Source organism: Hyla sarda, chromosome 3, assembly GCF_029499605.1.
Source record: "Hyla sarda isolate aHylSar1 chromosome 3, aHylSar1.hap1, whole genome shotgun sequence".
Lineage (NCBI taxonomy): Eukaryota > Metazoa > Chordata > Amphibia > Anura > Hylidae > Hyla > Hyla sarda.
The window spans coordinates 199936759-199962708 of NC_079191.1; the positions used below are offsets into that span (position 1 = coordinate 199936759).

Sequence of the window (25950 nt, forward strand, 5' to 3'; positions counted from 1 at the left end):
TGTTATTTTGTTCCAGGAATGTATCTAATCCTGTTTTAAAGCTGTTAATTGTTCCTGCTGTGACCAGTTCCTGTGGTAGACTGTTCCATAAGTTCACAGTCCTCACGGTAAAGAAGGCGTGTCGCCCCTTGAGACTAAACTTTTTTTTCTCCAGACGGAGGGAGTGCCCCCTCGTCCTTTGGGGGGGTTTAACCTGGAACAGTTTTTCTCTATATTTTTTGTATGGGCCATTAATATACTTATATACGTTTATCATATCCCCCCTTAAACGTCTCTTCTCAAGACTAAACAATTGTAACTCCTTTAATCGCTCCTCATAGCTAAGATGTTCCATGCCCCATATTAGTTTAGTCGCGCGTCTCTGCACCCTTTCCAACTCCGCAGTGTCCCTTTTATGGACAGGTGACCAAAACTGAACAGCATATTCCAGGTGAGGCCGTACCAATGCTTTATAAAGGGGGAGTATTATGTCCCTGTCCCTTGAGTCCATGCCTCTTTTGATACATGACAATATCCTGCCGGCTTTGGAAGCAGCAGCCTGACATTGCATGCTATTCTGTAGTCTGTGATCTACAAGTACACCCAGATCCTTCTCTACCAGTGACTCTGCCAGTTTAATCCCCCCTAAGACATACGATGCATGCAGGTTATTAGTACCCAGATGCATAACTTTACATTTATCCACATTGAACCTCATTTGCCAAGTGGATGCCCAGACACTTAGTCTATCCAAGTCATCTTGTAACTTATGCACATCCTCTATAGACTGTACCGTGCTACAAAGCTTGGTGTCATCTGCAAAGATAGAAACAGAGCTGTTAATACCATCCTCTATATCATTGATAAATAAATTAAACAACAGCGGGCCCAGTACTGAACCTTGGGGTACACCACTAATAACCGGGGACCAATCAGAGTACGAATCATTGACCACCACTCTCTGGGTACGATCCATGAGCCAGTGTTCAATCCAGTTACAAACTAAAATTTCCAAACCCAAAGACCTTAACTTACCTGTCAGACGTCTATGAGGGACAGTATCAAATGCTTTAGCAAAATCCAGAAACACTATATCCACAGCCATTCCTCTGTCAAGGCTTCTACTCACCTCTTCATAAAAGCAAATTAGATTGGTTTGACAACTTCTATCCTTAGTAAACCCATGCTGGCTATCACTTATAATACAATTATCCCCTATGTATTCCTGTATGTAATCCCTTACAAGTCCTTCAAACAATTTACCCACAATGCACGTTAAACTTACCGGTCTATAATTGCCTGGGGAAGACCTAGAGCCCTTTTTGAAGATTGGCACCACATTCGCCTTGCGCCAGTCCCTTGGCACAATACCAGACACCAGAGAATCTCTAAATATCATGAACAGGGGTACAGATATTACTGAACTTACCTCTCTAAGAACTCTTGGGTGTAGTCCATCCGGTCCTGGGGATTTGCTTACATTTATATCACTTAACTTACCTTGTACCATCTCTACATTAAGCCAGTTCAGTACATTACATGATGTGTTACCAGCACTGACCTGGCCAATGTCAGCTCCTTCTTCCATAGTGTATACAGAACTAAAGAACCCATTCAGTAGCTCCGCCTTCTCTTGATCGCCCGTGACAACCTCCCCATTATCATTATTAAGGGGTCCTACATGCTCTGTCCTTGGTTTTTTTGCATTTATATATCTAAAAAAATATTTAGGATTAGTTTTGCTTTCTTTGGCCACCTGTCTCTCATTTTGAATTTTTGCTGTTTTTATTAAATTTTTACAGATTTTATTAAGCTCCTTGTACTGTTTAAATGTTATAGCTGACCCATCAGATTTGTATTTTTTGAAGGCTATTTTTTTGTTGTTTATTGCTCTTTTAACATCATGTGTCAGCCATGTAGGATTTAGTTTCAATCGTTTATATTTGTTCCCCTTTGGTATATATTTAGCTGTATAGTTATTTAGAGTTGATTTAAAGATGTCCCATTTACCTTCTGTATCAGTATTTGAGAACACCTCCCCCCAGTCTATGTCCTGTAGTGCAGCCCTCAGCCCAGGGAAGTTTGCCTTTTTAAAGTTATATGTTTTTGCCTTCCCCGCCTGTCTTTGTTTTCTACATTTTAAGTCAAAAGTAACTATATTGTGGTCGCTATTACCAAGGTTTTCCCGCACAGTTACATTACCAACCAGCTCTGCGTTGTTGGAAATGATCAGATCCAACAAGGCATCACTTCTTGTTGGGTCCTCCACAAACTGGCCCATAAAATTATCCTGCAATAAATTTAGGAATTTTCTCCCCTTTGTAGTTTTAGCCAGCCCCCGGCCCCAATCTATATCTGGATAGTTAAAATCTCCCATTATTACCACTGTACCTGCCCGGGCAGCCCTCTCTATTTGTTTATGAAGCCGAACTTCTATCTCTTCAGTGATATTAGGGGGTCTGTAGATTACACCAAATATTATTTTTTCAGTATTTCCCTCCTTTTGTAATTCTACCCACAGTGATTCCACCTCCTCAGAATCATCACACACTATGGCATCGTTCACACTGACTTTCATACCACTTCTTACATACAGACAGACTCCACCACCTTTTCTGTTCATTCTATCCTTGCGAAACAATGTAAACCCCTGCAGATTGACAGCCCAGTCATGCGAGAAGTCCAGCCATGTCTCAGTGACCCCAACTATATCAATATGTTCCTCCAGTATCAAGGCCTCAAGCTCCCCCATTTTATTTGCTAGGCTTCTGGCATTTGTGAACATACACTTTACATTTCCATCCTTTATGTTATTGGGGTTAATGGGATTCAAGGGTGTAAGTTTTATTTTCCCATGAAGCCTATTCCTATTAACTATTCTAACCCCTCCCTCCACTCCACCCCCAGGTACATTTATAATTCCCACCTCTCTATCTACACTATCTTCCCCCTCTTTGCTGTAGGTTCCCTCCCCCCAAGTCCCTAGTTTAAACACTCCTCCACCCTTCTAGCCATCTTCTCCCCAAGCAAAGCTGCACCCTCCCCATTGAGGTGCAGCCCGTCCCTACGGTAGAGCCGGTAACCGACAGCGAAGTCAGCCCAGTTCTCCATGAACCCAAACCCCTCCTTCCTACACCAGCTTCTGAGCCACTTGTTCACCTCCCTGATCTCCCGCTGCCTCTCTGGTGCGGCTCGTGGTACTGGTAGTATTTCAGAAAAGACTACCTTGGAGGTCCTTGTCTTAAGCTTGCGGCCTAAGTCCCTGAAATCATTTTTAAGGACACTCCACCTACCTCTTACTTTGTCATTGGTGCCAATATGTACCATGACTGCTGGGTCCTCTCCAGCCCCGCCCAGCAACCTGTCAACCCGATCCGCGATGTGCCGAACTCGTGCGCCAGGCAGACAACACACTGTTCGGCGATCCCGGTCTTTGTGACAGATTGCCCTGTCTGTCCCCCTAATAATTGAGTCCCCCACCACTAGTACCTGTCTGGCCTGCCCTGTACTCCTCCCTCCCTCCTTACTGGAGCAGACACCCCCCTGGCGGTCAGAGGCGGTATCCTGCTGCAGTTCTGCTAGCTCTGTAATGGCATCCCCCTCATCTGCCAACTGGGCAAACTTGTTGGGGTGTGCCAGTTCAGAACTAGCCTCCCTGACACTTTTTCCCCTACCCCTCTTTCTAACTGTAACCCAGCTAACTGCCTGACTGTCCTGCAACTCCGTCCCACTGTCCTCCCCCACCTCTATTCCCGAGAGTGCCTGCTCAGTGAGCATGAGACTCCTCTCCATGTTGTTAATGCTTCTCATTGTTGCCAGTCGCCCCTCTAGATGCAGGATCTGGGCTTCCAAACGGACAACTAGCACACATCTCGCACAACAATATGCACCCTCAAACTGTTGTTCAAGGATTGCATACATTGAACAGGATGTACATATTGAACAGGATAAGGTTAAGGGGTACCTTTCATAAAAAATAAAAAAAACTTTAGATATATAATAGATTAATGTATGCAGAATAACTTTCCAATAGCATGTTATTAAAAATGCTTCTTTCTATTTAATCTCCCTACCAGTCCTTTTTTTTTTTTTTCCAATAGATTTCAGACTCATGCTGGAGTCCTAAATCTCAGACTGCAGCCAGGACACAGACAAACTCTCTGGCAGGGAGCAGTGCTGAGTTTGTATGTGTCCCGGCTGCAGTTTGTGGTACAGAAAAGCAGTGTATGCAGAACTTTTCTATCCTACAAAAACAAGCCCAACCTGACAAATGTTACATAATGGATATCTCTGGGTATACCACAGTATATGTTCAGGTACCATTGAAACATATCTGCTGGCCTACTGCTGAGTACATGAAGCATGCAATGCAGAGCTGTGGTGTATTCCTCATAGTGTAGAGCTAGGTGTGTACATGAAGCATGTGGTGCAGAGCTGTGTTAGTGTGTTGTTCACAATGTAGAGTTGTGTGTGTATGAAGCATGTAGTGCAGAGTTGTGTTAGTGTATTGTTCACAATGTAGAGTTGTGTGTATATGAAGCATGTAGTGCAGAGCTGTGTTAGTGTATTGTTCACAATGTAGAGTTGTGTATATGAAGCATGTAGTGCAGAGCTGTGTTAGTGTATTGTTCACAATGTAGAGTTGGGTGTATATGAAGCATGTAGTGCAGAGCTGTGTTAGTGTATTGTCCACAATGTAGAGTTGTGTGTGCATGAAGCATGTAGTGCAGAGTTGTGTTAGTGTATTGTTCACAATGTAGAGTTGTGTGTGTATATGAAGCATGTAGTGCAGAGCTGTGTTAGTGTATTGTCCACAATGTAGATTCGTGTATATGAAGCATGTAGTGCAGAGCTGTGTTAGTGTATTGTTCACAATGTAGAGTTGTGCATATATGAAGCATGTAGTGCGTAGTTGTGTTAGTGTATTGTCCACAATGTAGATTCGTGTATATGAAGCATGTAGTGCAGAGCTGTGTTAGTGTATTGTTCACAATGTAGAGTTGTGTATATATGAAGCATGTAGTGCAGAGTTGTTAGTGTGTTGTTCACAATGTAGAGTTGTGTATATATGAAGCATGTAGTGCAGAGTTGTGTTAGTGTATTGTTCACAATGTAGAGTTGTGTATATATGAAGCATGTAGTGCAGAGCTGTGTTAGTGTATTGTTCACAATGTAGAGTTGTGTATATATGAAGCATGTAGTGCAGAGCTGTGTTAGTGTATTGTTCACAATGTAGAGTTGTGTATATATGAAGCATGTAGTGCAGACTTGTGTTAGTGTATTGTTCACAACGTAGAGTTGTGTGTATATGAAGCATGTTGTGTTAGTGTATTGTTTACAATGTAGAGTTGTGTATATATGAAGCATGTAGTGCAGAGTTGTGTTATTGTATTGTTCACAATGTAGAGTTGTGTGTATATGAAGCATGTTGTGTTAGTGTATTGTTCACAATGTAGAGTTGTGTATATATGAAGCATGTAGTGCAGAGCTGTGTTAGTGTACTGTTCACAATGTAGAGTTGTGTATATATGAAGCATGTAGTGCAGGGCTGTGTTAGTGTATTGTTCACAATGTAGAGTTGTGTATATATGAAGCATGTAGTGCAGGGCTGTGTTAGTGTATTGTTCACAATGTAGAGTTGTGTATATATGAAGCATGTAGTGCAGGGCTGTGTTAGTGTATTGTTCACAATGTAGAGTTGTGTATATATGAAGCATGTAGTGCAGAGCTGTGTTAGTGTATTGTTCACAATGTAGAGTTGTGTATATATGAAGCATGTAGTGCATAGTTGTGTTAGTGTATTGTTCACAATGTAGAGTTGTGTGTATATGAAGCATGTTGTGTTAGTGTATTGTTCACAATGTAGAGTTGTGTGTATATGAAGCATGTAGTGCAGAGTTGTGTTAGTGTATTGTTCACAATGTAGAGTTGTGTATATATGAAGCATGTAGTGCAGAGCTGTGTTAGTGTATTGTTCACAATGTAGAGTTGTGTTATTGTATTGTTCACAATGTAGAGTTGTGTTAGTGTATTGTTCACAATGTAGAGTTGTGTATATATGAAGCATGTAGTGCAGAGCTGTGTTAGTGTATTGTCCACAATGTAGAGTTGTGTATATGAAGCATGTAGTGCAGCATTACGTTACACACAGCAGGTGGCACACGCGCGTGCACACATCACGTGCTCGTGAGAACACTTTTATATAACCCTGACATCACATAATACTCCTCCAACAGCACAGCCTGCCTCCTCCCACACACGTGACTGATCACATGACATGACATCATGAAAGGTCCTATAGCTCAGTAGGATGTGTGTTGTCCTTTGGTAGAGTTGCAGTATGTGTGCTATGAGGGACGTGCTATGCAGATGCACCGGGGCCGCAGGGGTCCTACTGCGCTCCCACCCACGTGAGTTACCACATGTTTCTAGGACTGGCACACTGTAACATCAGCTCAGAAGTGGAATGACAGGTGTAAGAGGACTGTGAGGAGCTGCAGATGTCTGGTCGGGGATTGTGAACTATACAGGAGTATGGAGATGTGATGCAGAGCTGACAGGTCTGGTCGGGCTGTGTTCACACCTTGGATGATGATCTGATTCTGCAGTCCTAGCTCAGCAGTTGTCACACTGGGATAATACACTGATGCAGGGCTCTGAACTGACAAGTGTCATTTGGGGAAATAGTGTCTGTATTGTGAACCCAGCCTAATTCTATGGTAGATTGTCTGCGCTAAACGTATTGATGGCCTCACTTCACTGAGCTGAAATAAAGCAGCATGAGCACTACCAGGGGCTGCTAGGGACTTAAGCATCCAAGACACAGGCCCTGTAAGTCCCATCAAGGTCAATAAGAAGTATGACACAAGTCAGCATACTGTACTGTGACGTCACTGTGTGTATTATCACTGTACTGTGACGTCACTGTGTATTATCCCTGTACTGTGACGTCACTGTGTATTATCCCTGTACTGTAACATCACTGTGTGTATTATCACTGTACTGTGACGTCACTGTGTATTATCCCTGTACTGTAACATCACTGTGTGTATTATCCCTGTACTGTGACATCACTGTGTGTATTATCCCTGTACTGTGACGTCACTGTGTGTATTATCGCTGTACTGTGACATCACTGTGTATTATCCCTGTACTGTGACGTCACTGTGTATTATCCCTGTACTGTGACGTCACTGTGTATTATCCCTGTACTGTGACGTCACTGTGTATTATCCCTGTACTGTGACGTCACTGTGTATTATCCCTGTACTGTGACATCACTGTGTGTATTATCCCTGTGCTGTGACGTCACTGTGTGTATTATGCCTGTACTGTGACGTCACTGTGTGTATTATCCCTGTGCTGTGACGTCACTGTGTGTATTATCCCTGTACTGTGACGTCACTGTGTGTATTAGCCCTGTACTGTGACGTCACTGTGTATTATCCCTGTACTGTGACGTCACTGTGTATTATCCCTGTACTGTGACGTTACTGTGTGTATTTGCCCTGCACTGTGACGTCACTGTGTGTATTTGCCCTGTACTGTAATGTCACTGTGTATTATCCCTGTACTGTAACATCACTGTGTATTATCCCTGTACTGTGACGTCACTGTGTATTATCCCTGTACTGTGACGTCACTGTGTGTATTATCCCTGTACTGTAACATCACTGTGTATTATCCCTGTACTGTAACATCACTGTGTATTATCCCTGTACTGTAACATCACTGTGTATTATCCCTGTACTGTGACGTTACTGTGTGTATTTGCCCTGCACTGTGACGTCACTGTGTGTATTTGCCCTGTACTGTAATGTCACTGTGTATTATCCCTGTACTGTAACATCACTGTGTATTATTCCTGTATTGTAACATCACTGTGTATTATCCCTGTATTGTAACATCACTGTGTATTATCCCTGTATTGTAACATCCCTGTGTATTATCCCTTTACTGTGACGTCACTGTGTATTATCCCTGTACTGTGACGTCACTGTGTATTATCTTTGTACTGTGACATCACTGTGTGTATTTTCCCTGTACTGTGACGTCACTGTGTATATTATCCCTGTACTGTGACGTCACTGTGTATATTATCCCTGTACTGTGTCGTCACGGTGTAAACTATTCCTTTACTGTGACATTGCTGTGTATATTATCCCTGTACTGTGACATCGCTGTGTGTATTTGCCCTGTACTGTGACGTCACTGTGTGTATTAGCCCTGTACTGTGACGCCACTGTGTATTATCCCTGTACTGTGACGTCACTGTGTGTATTATCCCTGTACTGTGACGTCACTGTGTGTATTATCCCTGTACTGTGACGTCACTGTGTGTATTATCCCTGTACTGTGACGTCACTGTGTGTATTATCCCTGTACTGTGACGTCACTGTGTGTATTATCCCTGTACTGTGACGTCACTGTGTGTATTGTCACTGTGTGTATTATCCCTGTACTGTGACGTCACTGTGTGTATTATCCCTGTACTGTGACGTCACTGTGTATTATCCCTGTACTGTGACGTCACTGTGTATTATCCCTGTACTGTGACGTCACTGTGTATTATCCCTGTACTGTGACGTCACTGTGTATTATCCCTGTACTGTGACGTCACTGTGTATTATCCCTGTACTGTGACGTCACTGTGTATTATCCCTGTACTGTGACGTCACTGTATTATCCCTGTACTGTGACGTCACTGTATTATCCCTGTACTGTGACGTCACTGTGTATTTTCCCTGTACTGTGACGTCACTGTGTATTTTCCCTGTACTGTGACGTCACTGTGTATTTTCCCTGTACTGTGACGTCACTGTGTATTTTCCCTGTACTGTGACGTCACTGTGTATTATCCCTGTACTGTGACGTCACTGTGTATTATCCCTGTACTGTGACGTCACTGTGTATTATCCCTGTACTGTGACGTCACTGTGTATTATCCCTGTACTGTGACGTCACTGTGTATTATCCCTGTACTGTGACGTCACTGTGTATTATCCCTGTACTGTGACGTCACTGTGTATTATCCCTGTACTGTGACGTCACTGTGTATTATCCCTGTACTGTGACGTCACTGTGTATTATCCCTGTACTGTGACGTCACTGTGTATTATCCCTGTACTGTGACGTCACTGTGTGTATTATCCCTGTACTTTGACGTCACTGTGTATTATCTTTGTACTGTGTCGTCACTGTGTATTATCTTTGTACTGTGTCGTCACTGTGTGTATTATCCCTGTACTGTGACGTCACTGTGTGTATTATCCCTGTACTGTGACGTCACTGTGTGTATTATCCCTGTACTGTGACGTCACTGTGTGTATTATCCCTGTACTGTGACGTCACTGTGTGTATTATCCCTGTACTGTGACGTCACTGTGTGTATTATCCCTGTACTGTGTCGTCACTGTGTGTATTATCCCTGTACTGTGACGTCACTGTGTATTATCCCTGTACTGTGACATCACTGTGTGTATTATCTCTGTACTGTGACGTCACTGTGTGTATTATCCCTGTACTGTGTCGTCACGGTGTAAAATATTCCTTTACTGTGACATTGCTGTGTGTATTATCCCTGTACTGTGACATTGCTGTGTGTATTGGGCTGATTGTTCCTTAGGCAAGTTTGACATGAAATAAGTAGCTTACATTTTGGGGACATGTCTGTATATACCAGTAGAATAGGCTAATTCCACACGGCCATTGTGGTCTGGTAAAGGGCGCTCCGACGTTCAGTCTGTCAGGTCAAGAGTTGGGTGGAGAAAGAAAAAAAATAAATAGTGCGCCTGATCTTTTTTTTTTCTCCCGGCACAACTCCCCTAAAATACCGGACACCCGATGAACTCTGTCCACTTGGATCCGTCGGGCCCAACTTGTTTGGAGCAGAACGGCAGTGTGAACCTAGTCATACCTGCACCATGTCCATTTATGTCAATGGACTGAACGTGACTTAAAAGTGTTGGTACATTACACATAGGGGGAGATTTATCAAAACCTGTGCAGAGGAAAGTTTGCCCAGTTGCCCATAGCAACCAATCCGATCGCTTCTTTCATTTTATAGAGGCCTTGTTAAAAATAAAAGAAGCGATCTGATTGGTTGCTATGGCAATGTTTCTCTCCACAGCCCCAATAGTCTGGAACTGTATATGTGTCTTGCTGTATGTTCCCGATCACTTGAACAGTCTGATAGAACTTTTCATCCTTATTTCATATTATAACTTGTTAAAAGGGTTTTTACCACCACCAACAGGAAATCAAATTACCGATTTAGGACAAATTTAGAATTGCCCCTCCTGTAGGCTTGCACAGTCTGGGGAAGGTACCATAGCAGCTTGTGTGTCTAGGTCAGGTATAGGCAACCTTCAGCACTGCAGATGTTTTGGACTACATCTCCCATGATGCTTTGTCAGCATTTTGGCGGCTGTAAGAGCTTCATGGGAGATGTAGTCCAAAACATCTGCAGTGCCAAAGGTTGCTTATGCCTGGTCTAGGGGATCTGCCGTTGTTAATGGGGGAGATTTATTAAATCTGTTCAGAGGAAAAGTTGACTAATTGCCCATAGCAACCAATCAGATTGCTTTGTTTATTTTTCCGAGCCTCTTTTAAAAATGAAAGAAGCGATCTGCTCGGTTGTTATGGGCGACTGTTAGCTTTTCCTCTGCACAGATTTTAATCCCTAATGTCTTTTGCAAGTGGACATTTTTGGGCAGCCATGGACAGCAGAGGAAGAGCGGTAAGTCCTCCGGCTACTTCCACAGTGGATAGGTCCGTCATGGGTCATGAAGAGGTCAAAAATCTTCTTGGGGTGGCAATTTGCAGCCCCTGTGAAGGTGCGGCCTGGGACCAGTGGACCCAGCAGGACCCATTGTAGGGCCGGCCCTGGTTGTATTTGACATCTTGAAGTCAGTTTGGTCTGTTATTAGTCTTCAGATAGAATCCATGAAATGGAAGCTTTGATACCTCCGAGAACAGAGATTTGTATGCGGATCTGTGGCTGACAGAGTGTTCTGGGAGTTGTAGTTTTGCTAGCCAAGGTTTCAGACCACTACTTTAGGAAATGACCAATAATGGCAAGCAATTACTAGTGGGGTGTCATGGATCCCCTACCTATAAAACAGACAGGTAAGACAACGTGAATGTTCTCAAAGTGATTCATCCAATCAGCATATAACTATAATAATAATGGTCCTATAAGGTCCCTCTTACACAGGGTGCGAAGAGTCTACAGCTACCGTTGTAATGAAAAAATGCTGGGACCCCGTTGCTGACACTAGATATGCGCAGGACACTGTACATGTGAATAAACCTTGCAATATTGAAATGAATGTTAACCTCTTGTGTTCCTGTTACAGTATCTGCTGGAAAACTGGGTTGGGTAAGAGCAGGTAGCAATATCCCAACTCAAGGTAGCGGCTCTACAAAGCCACCCTTAAAGAAACCAAAGACACCTCAAGGACGTTTGGATGAAACGGAACAAGCTGCTACAGAGAGAGAACCACTAGAAAGTGAGTGTGTGGGGGTGCAGCACAGTCAGGGGGTGTGTTCTCTGAGGAGAGCGCGGTGTGCGGAGACTTTTATGCCAATTCCACTAGGAATTCTGGGAAGAAAATATGCAAAGCACCTTATTAAAATTCCACCTGGTCAGGTGACTCTCCCTGGATGTCAGTGTATCACTCTCTATGTGGAGAGATGTATTAAAACCTGTGCAGAGGAAAAGTGGAGCAGTTGCCTATAGCAACCAGATCACTTCTTTTATTTTTAAAAAGGCCTCTGAAAAATGAAACAAGCAATGGTTGCTATGGGCAACTGGCCATCTGTACAGGTTTTGATAAATCTTGACACAGTGGAACATTACTAAAGTGAAGTCTGGTGAATTTCTTCAGGACATGTTTGGCAGTATTTTATAAAGTGGGTTCTGTGATGTGGTCTCCTGATGTTAAAGGGGTACTCCGCTGCTCAGCGTTTGGAAAAACTGTTCCGAACGCTGGAGCCGGTGTGAGGTGGAAATTTGCGCCCCGTAGATCCATGCGTCCGCTCCTCCCCCAGCTCTCCGAACATTTCCGAAGCTAGAGCTGGGGGAGGGCAGAGCAAGGGGAGGGAGGAGGTTCTCGGCTGGACGCAGATCTCTACGGGGAGAAGTACACGCCCCCTCTATCTCCCGGAACTGAGGACGTAGATCTCGACAGTTTGTCCCCCTTTAGTCCTTACAGTATGTCCCACTTTACACATAGAGCTCATTGGGAGCACTGCTCTACATCCTCAGCTCGGGGAGATGAGGGAGGGGACCTGCCGTGGCGATCTATGTCCTCAGCTCGGGGAGATGAGGGAGGGGACCTGCCGTGGCGATCTATGTCCTCAGCTCGGGGAGATGAGGGAGGGGACCTGCCGTGGCGATCTATGTCCTCAGGGAGGGGAGATGAGGGAGGGGACCTGCCGTGGCGATCTATGTCCTCAGGGAGGGGAGATGAGGGAGGGGACCTGCCGTGGCGATTTACGTCCTCAGGGAGCGGAGATGAGGGAGGGTACCTGCCGTGGCGATTTACGTCCTCAGGGAGGGGACCTGCCGTGGAGATCTGCTGGGGGAAATGAGGGAGGGGACCTGCCGTGCCGATCTATGTCCTCAGGGAGGGGGCATGCCGTAGAGATCTGCGTCCAGCCGAGCTCAGGGAGGGTAGATGAGGGAGGGGGCGTGAACCTCCTCCCTCCCCTTGCTCTGCCCTCCCCCAGCTCTAGCTTCGGAAATGTTCGGAGAGCTGGGGGAGGAGCGGACGCATGGATCTACGGGGCGCAAATTTCCACCTCACACCGGCACTGGGAGCTTGTGACGTCATAGCCCCGTCCCCTCTATGGGAGGGCTGTCACGCCCCTCCCATAGACTTGCATTGAGGGGGGCTGGGCTATGACATCACGAGCTCCCAGCTCCAGCGTTGAGCAGAGGAGTACTCCTTTAATGAACTTCTTTAACCCTTAGAGGACACGCAACATACATGTACGTCGCTGTGCCCTAGTACTTAGAGCATGTTGGGGGGTTCCACAGTCACTGCATCTCCCAACACGGTAATTGGAATAAGCCGGCTGCAGATTTTATGCAGGCAATCAAACCCAGATGTGGATCATAATGAGTTCAATTAATGCCTAATTTTGGCTTCAAAACTGCACTAACTCATTGATCCAGACCAGGTTTTGGCTTCACCACATGCTTCACTGCACTGCAAAAGAACATCCTCAAAGGCGCGGTCCTCAATTACCCCCAACAGGTCATGTTTTCAGGATTTCCTTAGTCTTTCACAGGTGATCTACCGTATATACTCGAGTATAAGCCAACCCGAGTATAAGCCAAGGCCCCTAATTTCACCCCAAAATCCCAGGAAAAGGTATTGACTCGAGTATAAGCCTAGGGTGGGAAATACATCATCCCCCCCTGTCATCATCCAGACCCCCGTCATTAACATCCTCATCATTATCACCCTGTCATCATCCAGACCCTCATCATCCCACACCCCCCCTTCATCATGCCCTTGTCATCATCCCCCTGTCATCATCCTCTTGTCATCATCCTCTTGTGAACTATCCGCCCTCAGTGGTCTTCAACCTGCGGACCTCCAGAGGTTTCAAAACTACAACTCCCAGCAAGCCCGGGCAGCCATCGGCTGTCTGGGCTTGCTAGGAGTTGTAGTTTTGAAACCTCTGGACGTCCGCAGGTTGAAGACCACTGCGGCCTTCGACATCATCCAGCCCTCTCTCACCCCCTTTAGTTCTGTACAGTACTCGCCTCCGCTCGGCGCTTGTCCGGTGCAGCAGGGCTGTCCGGTGAGGAGGTGGTCCGGTGGGATAGTGGTTCCGGGCTGCTATCTTCACCGGGGAGGCCTCTTCTCCGCGCTTCGGGCCCAGAATAGAGGCGTTGCCTTGACGATGACGCAGAAGGACGTTGGTAATGAACGTACCTCTGCGTCGTTGTCAAGGCAACGTGACTATTCTGGGGCCGGGCCCGAAGTGCTTAGAAGAGGCCTCCCCGGTGAAGATAGCAGCCCGGAACCACTATCCCACCGGACGACCTCCTCACCGGACAGTCCTGCAGCACCGGACCAGCGCCGAGCGGAGGCGAGTACTGTACAGAACTAAAGGGGGTGAGAGTGGGCTGAATGATGTCGAAGGCTGCAGTGGTCTTCAACCTGCGGACCTCCAGAGGTTTCAAAACTACAACTCCCAGCAAGCCCGGACAGCCAATGGCTGCCCGGGCTTGCTGGGAGTTGTAGTTTTGAAACCTCTGGAGGTCCGCAGGTTGAAGACCACTGCGGGTGGAGAGTTCACTCGAGTATAAGCCGGGGGGGGGGGGGGGGGTGTTTTCAGCACGAAAAATCGTGCTGAAAAACTCGGCTTATACTCGAGTATATACGGTAATTGTGGTTATGTCTGATTCACTGACCATAATTATATCATCTGTGAAGGACTAAGGAAATTCAGAAAACATGACCTGTTGGGGGTACTTGAGGACCGCGCTTTAGATACTGCTCTAAGGACCCTTAGGCCAGGTTTACATGGAGGAAAATGTGTGAAATGTCCGCATGGAAAACGTGTGGACGTTCCGCATTTTTGACTAATCTGGCGGCTGCTAGGACCGCTCGGAAATGTGCGGTCTCATAGACGACAATGCACTTCCTTGTGACTTCCACAGAAAAATAGACATGTTTATTCTTTCTGTGGACGTCGGACTTGGAATTTTCACGGCAGAAACATGTGGCGCCGAAATTCTGCCATGTGAACAGTGCAGCAGAATCCCATTGAATTCAAAAGGACTCTGCTGCAGCAAAATATTCTGTGCAGACATTCCGCACAAATTCTGCTGTGTGAACATACCCTTAGGGCTCATTCACACTACGGAATCCTCACCTGGAGATATTGTGGGCGGAGATTTGATTTGAGCGGGTGCTGGCAAAACAAACCAGCACTAGGATGGCTCTGAAATGTGCCGTCTCAATAGTCGTCAGTGCATTTCTGAGCGCATTCCACTGAAAGAATTAAAGGCATACTCCAGCGCAACATAACTTATCCCCTAACCAAAGGATAGGGGATAAGTTATAGATCGTGGGGAGTCCGAGCACTGGGGCCCACTGGGATCTCCTGGACGGGGCCGCGGCAGTCTGCAGGAAGTGCAGTTTCGTCCCCAGCAGAAAGCCGCGGCAGACACGTCCCCTCCATATATCTCTATGGGGTACATGGAGGGGGCGTGCCGGCCGCCGCATCATGTGGGGACGGAACGCCCCCTTTCCAGCATACTGCTGCAGCCTCGTACAGGAAATCTTGGGGGGCCCCAGCGCTCGGACCCCCTGCGATCTATAACTTATCCCCTATCCTTCCGATAGGGGATAAGTTATATTGCACTACAAATCTCCTTTAACATGTTCATTCTTACAGCAGAGTCTTGAGTCCGGAATATCCGCGGGGGAATATCCGCGGGGGAATGTCCGCCACAGAAATTATGTAGTGTGAATGGTGCAACAGAATGCCATTGAGAACAATGGGAAGATGCTGCACCATATTTTCTGGACTGTATTCCACCCTGAAAATCTGTAGTGTGAATGAGCCCTTAGACTTCAATTTGTGGCTCTTTCTGTCTTGTTGAGAATTTTAAATAAAACGTATAAATATGCGATCTAGTAACACCTCTCTATATAAGATGGGTCATTACCAGAGTTCTTGCCTTAATCAAGATGGCAGCCAGGTTGTACCATCCTTTTCTAAGAATCAAGTAAGAAGTTACATGGGGTCACACACAGTGCATCCGCAGCGAATTTGACGCATGCGGAAGCGCTACTGACCATCCCTAAAGTCAGCCTCCTACTTTGCTCGTGTGTCCTGGTTTGTCACCGCTACGAGCAGACGTAGACATCGCGGCTGCACGGCCTAGCGGAGGGAGCGACCACGATGTCTGAGTACACTGCGCATGTGTGCGACTTGCTCAGTCTGTGTCTGCTCGTAGCGGTGTATTGTTGCTACGAGCAGACAAACCAGGACACACAGGCAAAGTAGGAGGCTGATAGGGGTTGTCAGTAGTGCTTCTGCAGTGTCAAATACGTGTGACCTTCCCTTATAATGTATTGGCTGGAGTTTCGCTTTAATCATTCTAAAATGTTTTTTCAATGGTCTGTATGTACAGTTTGTAAATCACTCAAGATGGTCCATTTCAAGCATCGAGCCCAGTATATGATGGAAAGGGATTGTAGTGTCTGTGTAGCATTGTCTTAAGTGTCTCAATCTATTTCTTAGAGAGAAACAGATCTGTAGTCTCATCAGGATGACCTTTCTTAATTATTCAGCATCCACTTCAAGGAGAGTCCATCCTACAGCAGACGCTTGGCAGAATGCATGAGATGTCTTATTTCACACCACAGAGACATTCATTTATATACCTGTTGTAGAATAAAAGTCATTAATTTTGAAGTATATAAACCATTGTTTCCCAACCAGGGTGCCTCCAGCTGTTGCAAAACTACAACTCCCGGCATGCCCGGACAGCCTTTGGCTGTCCGGGCATGCCGGGAGTTGTATTTTTGCAACAGCTGGAGGCACCCTTGTTGGGAGACACTAATCTAGATACCAATTTATCTAAAATTTCAGTTTTTTTCATAAAATGTGGAGCAGAAATCCCAGGTGCTGGTTGCTGAAACAGCAACAAAAGTAACAAACCTGCTACATGTACATGTTCCCTTTTAAAGTATTATACCATATTTGCAAATATTTGGGTATTAATAAAAAATAATCCTTTCTCTGAGTAATCCTACAGCACCAGACTCATCCATATTTAGGTCCCAACACTCCATATTTCCCAAGCAGATGAATGTTGGTGTTGACTTGGGGCTAGAGCCCTGCATAGGGATCCCCGCGTGGGTGGTCAGGTACAATGCCTGCGGGTGGGTCCTGCAAGTCCTGCAGCAGCCTCAGGTGCTCTGCACATACCCTCCCATGTGTATAGCAGTGTGTGTGTGTGTGTGCACATACCCTATGGCAGCTCCCTATGGGAGCTATAACAAAAAGTAAAAAGTGTTTAAAAAATAAATAATGATGATAATAATAATAATAAAAAATAACCCCCTCCCATTAACCCCTTCCCTAATAAAAGCTTGAATAAAGACAGAATAAACTAAACTCTTTTATTTATATATTTAATAATTGCTGACTAAACAAATTCTATATCTGGAATTCTGAACCGACAACAGACATCATCTTTTTCATCATCCTTTTTTATTTTTTTCTAGGATTTCCAGATGGTATCAACCCTATTACAAAAGAGAAAGGTGGCCCTAGGGGACCAGAACCTACTCGCTATGGAGACTGGGAGAGAAAGGGGAGATGTATAGACTTCTAGTACCAGTAATAAATGTGTAATGGTTAATGGCAGCATTATATATGTCAGCACCAACAATCAAACAATAACATGTGAAAAATGTATAGATTAAATGTAGAACAATAAACGACTTATTACAACTTGAGCTGTAATGCTTATGTTTGTAAATGCAATGGAAAAAACATGTATATAAAGATCTTCACGATGGCAGCCACCTTCTATTAGAAACTGGCACAGCCTTATATTATCATAGCATGCCATGTATTTCCTTCCCAAACACCCCCGAAGAAATACCAAGCAGGAAGGACTGAAACAATAGCACTTACTTCATGTGGTCTTTAACTGGTGCATTCACATCACAATTTTGCTGTACTGTGTATATATATATATATATATATATATATATATATATATATATATATAGAACGTATCCCCTAAAAACTGACAAAACTGTATGCAAACGTGTGCTCTAAAATGAAACTGCACGCCATTTTAAACCGTATGCAGTTTGAATTTAGAGGTCCTGTTGCATCAGTTTTTGTAATAAAAAAATGTATCATTTTTTTTTTGGTTAACTTTTTAGGGCAATAAAGTTCCAAGTGTTTTATTGAAATTTCAAGGAAAGTAGGCGTGGTTTGCCATGTACAAGAAAAAACATATCCCAAAAACCGTATGGCACTGTAGACACATCCGTTTTTCATTGACTTCAATGTAAAGAAAAAAAAAATGTACACGGGTTTTAAACAGGAGACAAAACCGTAGTAGACTGCAGATTTGTGTATGGTAAAAAAAAATGCACAAAACCGTACACAACCAAAAACTTACACAACCGCATGCATCTTGTTACATAAGTTTTTGCATGGGAGGTTTTCCTATACAAAACAGTATACGGGAACTGTATAGCAAAATGGTGATGTGAAGGTAGAGAAGAGGGAGAAGCTGGCCAGACAGCATGATAGGTTTCACTCTGGCCAGACAGCATGATAGGTTTCGCTCTGGCCAGACAGCATGATAGGTTTCACTCTGGCCAGACAGCATGATAGGTTTCACTCTGGCAAGACAGCATGATAGGTTTCGCTCTGGCCAGACAGCATGATAGGTTTCACTCTGGCAAGACAGCATGATAGGTTTCACTCTGGCCAGACAGCATGATAGGTTTCGCTCTGGCCAGACAGAGCAGTCTGCACTATGTCAAGCCATGCCGGCTGCAGAAGAGAAACTGAGCAAATTTGAAATGTTATTTTGGTGTTACAAAAACACATTCAGCAGTGTCCATAGCGTTTATATTGGTATGTCATAGCATAGATTCTCTAAAAAAACAAAGTTAACTACCTATTCAGTTCTTTTCCATAGGGTGGTATGACAGAACTGCAAAGGGGCTTTATCTAAGATCAACACTGCTACCAAATCTTATCATATTTTTTACAGCATCATAGGGGTAATCTCCCTACTGAAAAAACATAATAATAAAAATAATAAAAATAAAACCTTATTCCCCCCCCCCCCTTTTTTCCCTTCTCCTTTTTGAATCCACCCTCCTTCATCCCATTTTATTGCTGAAAATCTTTATTAAAAGGTTATTTATTAAAACATGTCTACTCCTATTCTGCGGATTCTGCAAGGAAATGCATTGCCGTCTAAGAACCAGCACATTTCGGGGTGGTCCTAGCGCCAGCATGTTCTGCCAGTGCTTCGCTGTCTGTGAAATGTCTGCACGGACTTTTTCTGGGCAGGCATTCCACCATGTGAACATAGCCTTAGGCTGGATTTACACGGCAGAATTTCTGCACTGAATTCTGCATGAATTTATAGTCAATACACTTCAATAGGTTCCGATGTCCCATTCACACTGCAGAATTTCTGTATAAATTCATGCAGAATTCAGTGCAGAAATTCTGCCGTGGGAATCCGGTCTAAGACTATGGAAGCTGCAAGTACACAGTAGCTGTGGATAGAGCACCCTGCGCTTAGATAGAAATACCTGACAGGTTCACTGGAAGGCTCGGTTCACACCACGTTTTTGCTTGCGGTCGGGAAACCGCATACGGCCGAAAACGAAGCCGACCGGAGGCTGCGGTTCACTCCGGTCGGCTCATAGACTTGTATTAAATACGGTTCCCGAATACGGCTGAGTGCGGGCGCCGCAATTAAGCCCTGCCCTCCTCAAAACCGTATACGGGAACCGTATTTAAGAAATCGTGGTGTGAACCCAGCCTTACACTGTATCCATTGCAGTCCATTAAACTTTACTATATGCATAAATTTGTTCAAACATTAGCAAAACAGATTTGGTATGGTCAGTGTTTTGTTATATTTAATCAAATTTTGTTTTTTAATATAAGTCAATGGGGAAAAGATTATGCTGTCTGGCATAGAGCAGCAGTTTGTTCTTTTGGCATTTATCAGTTTAACATAACCCCCTTTTTTTTCTGGGGGGAAAAAAAACTGAGTCTAAACCAATAACAAGCTGCCCACTTCAGTGCCAGTCATTTCACCTAGAACCACTTGGTGCCAGCCTGCAATTTGGTGTATCCTGTCACTTATGGGATGTTCACATCACAGCTGGACAATATGGGCAGGGTATATGTCTGCATCCTATTAAGGCGGAGTGCCAGCACATACGGGAGGTGGCCCACACTTATACGTTTACTTAATTGTCGCTAAATAAAGGTGTAAGTATGGGAAATGGACCAAATCTAGTCACTAGTGGTCATTAAAGTAAATAGCACCACTGCCAGTACACCGCTGTATATGTTGGCATCACTTATCAGGATGCTCATGTATACCCCACATATACTCATTTAAAATGTATTGGAAAGGGAAGACATGAACTTATGTGTTAAAGGGGTACTCCACTGGAAAACATTTTTTATTTTTTAACGTGCCAGAAAGTTAAACAGATTTGTAAATGACTTCTATAAAGAAAAAAAAATAATAAAATCTTAATCCTTCCAGTACTTATCATGCTCCACAGGAAGTTTAAAAAAAAATTTCAGTCTGACCACAGTGCTCTCTGCTGACACCTCTGTCCATGTCAGGAACTCTCCAGAGCAGTATAGGTTTGCTATGGGGATTTGCTTCTACTCTGGACAGTTCCTGACATGGTCAGAGGTGTTGGCAGAGAGCACTGTGTTCAGACAGAAAATAAATTTAAAAAGAAAAGAACTTTCTGTGGAGCATATAAGCAGCTGATAAGTACTGGAAGGATTAACATTTTTTTTTTTTATAGAAGTAATTTACAAATCTGTTTAACTTTATGCACTAGTTGATAAAAACAAAATAATAATGTTTTCCTGCAGTGTACCCCTTTAAGACAGCCAAAGGTTGTCTGGGCATGCTGGGAGTTGTAGTTGTGCAACAGCTGGAAGCACCCTGCTTAGAAAACACTAACATAATACAGGGTAAACAATAGTAAACTATATTCTGTGGTGATTACAAAAGACAGCTCCTGTGAATAGCACGGGAGCGTCTGGGACAGGGGGTCCTGGACACGTCACTCAGGTGATTCCCGGGCCACGCCCACTTCACTCCACTGCCCAGTCACTACTATGAAGTAGCCGGAGGGGCGGGGCCTTTACCGGATGGGGAGGGGACCAGATGGAGGAGATTGACGTCAGCACGCCGGGTGAGGCTGGATTCGCTGACTGACGAGGAGAGTGACGTCACGGAGTAAGGTTCCCGGAAGTGTCGTGTGTGACAGTGAGACAGGAGTGAGCGGGGGCTGCCGTGTTTCTTCTCTGCCCGGTCCATCTCGCTTTGCACGGGGAGCGCCTGTGTCTGCTGTACCCGCCGTGCCGTACACTGTATGCACCGTCACTGCCGCTCTCTGACCTCCACCCCGCCACAGCTGTCACCGTCACCCGAGTCCCCCCGCAGACATGACCACACGATCCGAGAGGGAGAAGGCCCAGAAGCTGAACGAACAGCACCAGGCCATATTGTCCCGAATGCTCCGGGAGGAGGACAACAAGTACTGCGCTGACTGCGAGGCTAAGGGTAAGAGTGCCCCCTGAATGTCAGGTGTACCTCCCAGTATGTGTGTCAGCCCCCCGGGGGGGGTCATGTCCTGCTGTGAGCTCAGGAATGGCATTTATCTGTGGCATCCCATGACACGTGACGTCACTGCTGCTAATTATAAGGTGTAGAGCTAGGTGTCACATGACTCATTGATAATGGAATGTATCGTGATCATTGGGATGAGTCCTCAGGTTGGGTCATGGGGTCTGGCAGAGTGGCATAGCTGCCAGTCAGTGTGGGAAGTTGGCATTGGTTTCTCTGGGCATCCATTTGTATTGTGTGGCTTTTCGGTAATAGCGGAGGGAGACCCGTTTACCCACTCCATGTTCCACATAAAGATGCTGTTCCAGTGTTGTTGATGATCAACAAGGAATAAAGTTTTCAGTTTTCATTTCCAGCTGTTGCAAAACTACAATTCCCAGCATGCCCGGACAGCCGAAGGCTGTCCGGGCATGCTGGGAGTTGTAGTTTTGCAACAGCTTGAAGTACCCTGGTTAGGAAACACTGGTGTATGGGGTACCTTAAAGGGGTACACCCATGGAAAACCTTTTTTTTCTAATCAACTGGTGCCAGAAAGTTAAACAGATTTGTAAATTACTTCTATTAAAAAATCTTAATCCTTCTAGCAGTTATTGGCTGCTGAATACCACAGAGGAAATTCTTTTCTTTTTGGAACACAGAGCTCTCTGCTGACATCACAAGCACAGCGCTCTCTGCTGACATCTCTGTCCATTTTAAGAACTGTCCAGACTAGGAGAAAATCCCCATAGCAAACATATGCCGCTCTGGACGGTTCCTAAAATGGACAGAGATGTCAGCAGAGAGCACTGTGCTCGTGACAGAAGAGACAGCTAAAAAGAAAAGAATTTCCTCTCTGGTATACAGCCCCTAAAAAGTATTGGAAGGATTAAGATTTTTTTTAATAGAAGCAATTTACAAATCTGTTTAACTTTTTGGCACCAGATGATTAAAAAAAAAAAAAAGAAAGTTTTCCACGGGAGTACCCCTTTAAAGGAGTACTCCAGCGCAACATAACTTATCCCCTATTCAAAAGACATGCCCCCTCCATGTATCTCTATGGGGTACATGGAGGGGGCGTGTCAGCAGCCCCCTTTCCAGCATACTGCTGCGGCCCCGTCCAAAAGATCCCGGGGGCCCCAGCGCTTGGACCCCCCGCCGTCTATAACTTATCCATCGTAGGGGATAAGTTATATTGCACTTCAGATGTCCTTTAAGTCAAACAAATCCTAGAATACAATTCTAATACTGAGAATGCAATAAAAAAAATAAAAATAAAAAAAAATACCTTTTTGCCTCTAGGGGCGCTGCAGGGGAAAGGTATACCAAACAGAATACAGCGGGACGAGGTGGCTGAGATTACAGCAGCATCCTATACTCCTTCTGTATTTCCATTCACTTCTATTCTTCTGTAATCCCAGACACCTCTGCCTTCTGCACCCAGGTTTATTGTGGTTAAGGGGTCCTCATTCCAAACATAGGTGCAGGTCCAAGAGTTGGCACTCACATCTTGGATCTGCTACTTATGTTGGTGCCAAATACCAAGGGTCACCTTGAGAGGTCTTGTGGAGGCTATGCCTGGATGGGTCAGAGCTGCTAAGGTGGCACAAGAAGGACTTACCTCTTGTCTCTTACTGTGTGTGTGTTGTGACAGATCGGTATATAATGACTAGGCTTTAGAGCAGTGTTTCCCAACCAGGGTGCCTCCAGATTAGGGATCGACCGATATAGATTTTTTAGGGCCAATACCAATAATATGTGAACTTTGAGGCCGATAGCCGATAACTTATACCGATATTCCGGTGTAAGTTATAGGCTATTACCCCCCCCCCCCCCCGGCCCCGCAGAAGTCGCTGCAGATCAATGATTTAAATCGGGCGCATTTAAATCAATGAACTGCAGTGGCTTTTGCAGGGCCAGTGACAGCCGCCACCCGCTTCTCTCCCCCTGCCTGTCCTGGGGTCCTCCCTAGTCCAACTTCTGCCCCATTTCCTCCCCCATCCCCGGTTTTATAATGACCTGTTCCCGGGGTCCGCGCTACTTCTGGCTCTGGCGGCGTCCTGAGCTGTCACTGTGCGTACTGATGGTGATGTCGCGTTGAGGACGTCACTCGCCATTGCGCAGCGCACAGCAATAGCGCAGGATGACGCAGGAGCCAGAAGTAGCGCGGACCCCGGGAACAGGTAATGATAAAACCGGGGATGGGGGAGGCAATGGGGCAGTGGTAGGGATCGACCGATTATCGGTATGGCCGATATTATCGGACGATAATCACGATTTTGGGCATTATCGGTATCGGCAATTACCTTGTCGATAAGCCGATAATGCCCCGCACCGCAGCCACCGCACCGCGACTGCCCCGACTCGCCGCACGCGCGTCGCACCCCCCAACGTAGTGCTGGGCGGTATACCGGTATGAACCGGATACCGTTTTTTTTTCTCCCACGGTATGGATTTTTGCCCATACCGCTATACCGGTCGGGCCCCTCCCCCACCCTCCGAGTCAATAAAATTTTTTTTAACTTACCCGTAATGGGGGTGGTCCGGGCCATCCATCCTTCCTGTAGTGTCCGGCGGCATTCCGGGTGGAGGGTGAACCGGTCCGGGCTGTCCTTCTCCGGAGGTCATCTTCTCCACTCCGGGCAGGCTCCGGCCTAGTACGCTGCATAGACGCCGTGACGTCAGGTGCGTCGCTGCGCACGGGCGTCGTTGCGCAGCAGCGTCTATGCTGCGTTACTAGGCCGGAGCCTGCCCGGAGTGGAGAAGATGACCTCCGGAGAAGGACAGCCCGGACCGGTTCACCCTCCACCCGGAATGCCCCCGGACACTACAGGAAGGATGGATGGCCCGGACCACCCTGACAGGTAGGGGGAGAGAAGCGGGTGGTGGCGGCAGCTGCGGCAGCCTATGGCACCGCAAAAGCTACTGCAGTGCAGCGCCCGCTTTAAATCAATGATCTACAGCGGTGTCGCGGGGGTATAAATAGCCGATAACTTATACCGGAATATCGGTATAAGTTATCGGCTATCGGCCCTAACCTCCACAGAGTATCGGTATCGGCCCTAAAAAAACGATATCAGTCGATCCCTAGGCGGCGGTCTTGGGGTGGGGCATTATTGGCATATCGGCAAGGTAATTGACGATACCGATAATGTAAAAAGTTGTGCTTATCGGCCGATAATAACGGCCAAACCAATAATCGGTCGATTACTACTCCAGATGTTGCAAAACTACAACTCCCAGCATGCCCGGACAGCCGAAGGCTGTCCGGGCATGCTGGGAGTTGTAGTTTTGCAACACCTGGAGGCCCCCTAGTTGAGAAACACTGCTTTAGGGACATGATGCACTGTCTTAACTAGAAGAATGTAAATTGTCCTTTTAGAGGGCTGTGTATGGAAGTCTCTTACATTTACCCATTTTCCAGCGGTTTTCCTATTGATGTATAATAATCCGGATCATACTATAGCTTGACTTACTGGATGATGAAGATGGCCTGATGATGTGGTCTGTGTCTGACCCTGTTTGCAGGAAGCTGATAATGTTCCTTGTCTCCAGCAGATGTAGCCTGGTATTTATGTTCCCCTGTTCTGATGGGTGCGGGAGGTAAAAATAGTCTTGCCGCAGATTCTCTGAACATTATAGAAATGAAATCCCATTACAAGGACCATTTCAGGGTGGCTGTTTTATATTCTCCATTTCCTCATGGCCATATCTGTTGTGTTCATATGTATGTATGAGCTGCTGATAGCATTGTGTGGTTTATGGAGGGTTAAAGGGGTACTCCAGAGGGGGGGGGGGTATTTTAAAATCAACTGGTACTAGGAAGTTCTATAGATTTGTAAGTTACTTTTATTTAAAAAATCTTAATGTGTTCTGCTGAGGGCACCGAGAATATACAAGGAGTAGCAGCGACAAGGGGACATATTGGGTGATGTGCATAAATAAATGGCTATTCAATGTACAGTCGTGGCTGTAAATGTTGGCATCCCTGAAATGTTTCTAGAAAATGAAGTATTTCTCACAGAAAAGGATTGCAGTAACACATGTTTTGCTATGCACATGTTTATTCCCTTTTGGGTGTATTGGAACTAAACTGAAAAAGGGAGGAAAAAAAGGAAATTGGACACAATGTCACACCAAACAGTGCGACCCAAAATCCACTGGTAATCCTCAGATTTCATGATGCCTTGCACACATTCAAGGCACCCAGTGCCAGAGGCAGCAAAACAACCCCAAAACATCATTGAACCTCCCCCATATTTCACTGTAGGTACTGTGTTCTTTTCTTTGTAGGCCTCATTCCGTTTTCGGTAAACAGTAGAAAGATGTGCTTTACCAAAAAGCTCTATCTTGGTCTCATCTGTCCACAAGACATTTTCCCAGCAGGATTTTGGCTTACTCAAGTTCATTTTGGCAAAATGTAGTCTTGCTTTTTTATGTCTGTGTCAGCAGTGGGGTCCTCCTTGGTCTCCTGCCATAGCGTTTAATTTCATTTAAATGTTGACAGATAGTCTGCGCTGACACTGTTGCTTCCTGAGTCTGCAGGACAGCTTGAATATGTTTGGAACTTGTTTGGGGCTGCTTAT

General features: G+C 45.4%; 2 protein-coding genes across 4 annotated transcripts in view; both read left to right on the plus strand.

Annotated features, from left to right (window-relative positions):
• Positions 1 to 6230: 6230 nt before the first annotated feature.
• On the plus strand, positions 6231 to 17474 carry SDHAF4 (succinate dehydrogenase complex assembly factor 4). Its single transcript, XM_056565837.1, has 3 exons — positions 6231 to 6389; positions 11337 to 11489; positions 17241 to 17474. The coding sequence occupies exons 1-3, from the start codon at positions 6320 to 6322 to the stop codon at positions 17348 to 17350; spliced, it is 333 nt and encodes a 110-aa protein (XP_056421812.1). The 5' UTR covers positions 6231 to 6319; the 3' UTR covers positions 17351 to 17474.
• Positions 17475 to 20937: 3463 nt separating this feature from the next.
• The window catches only part of SMAP1 (small ArfGAP 1), a gene marked incomplete in the record, with an annotated part of 190881 nt that continues 185868 nt past the window's right edge, over positions 20938 to 25950 (plus strand). For 2 of the 3 annotated variants that reach the window (XM_056565839.1, XM_056565840.1), the window contains 1 exon segment: positions 20939 to 21325. In XM_056565839.1, coding sequence (XP_056421814.1) covers positions 21208 to 21325 — 118 coding nt within the window. 3 annotated transcript variants of the gene reach the window in all.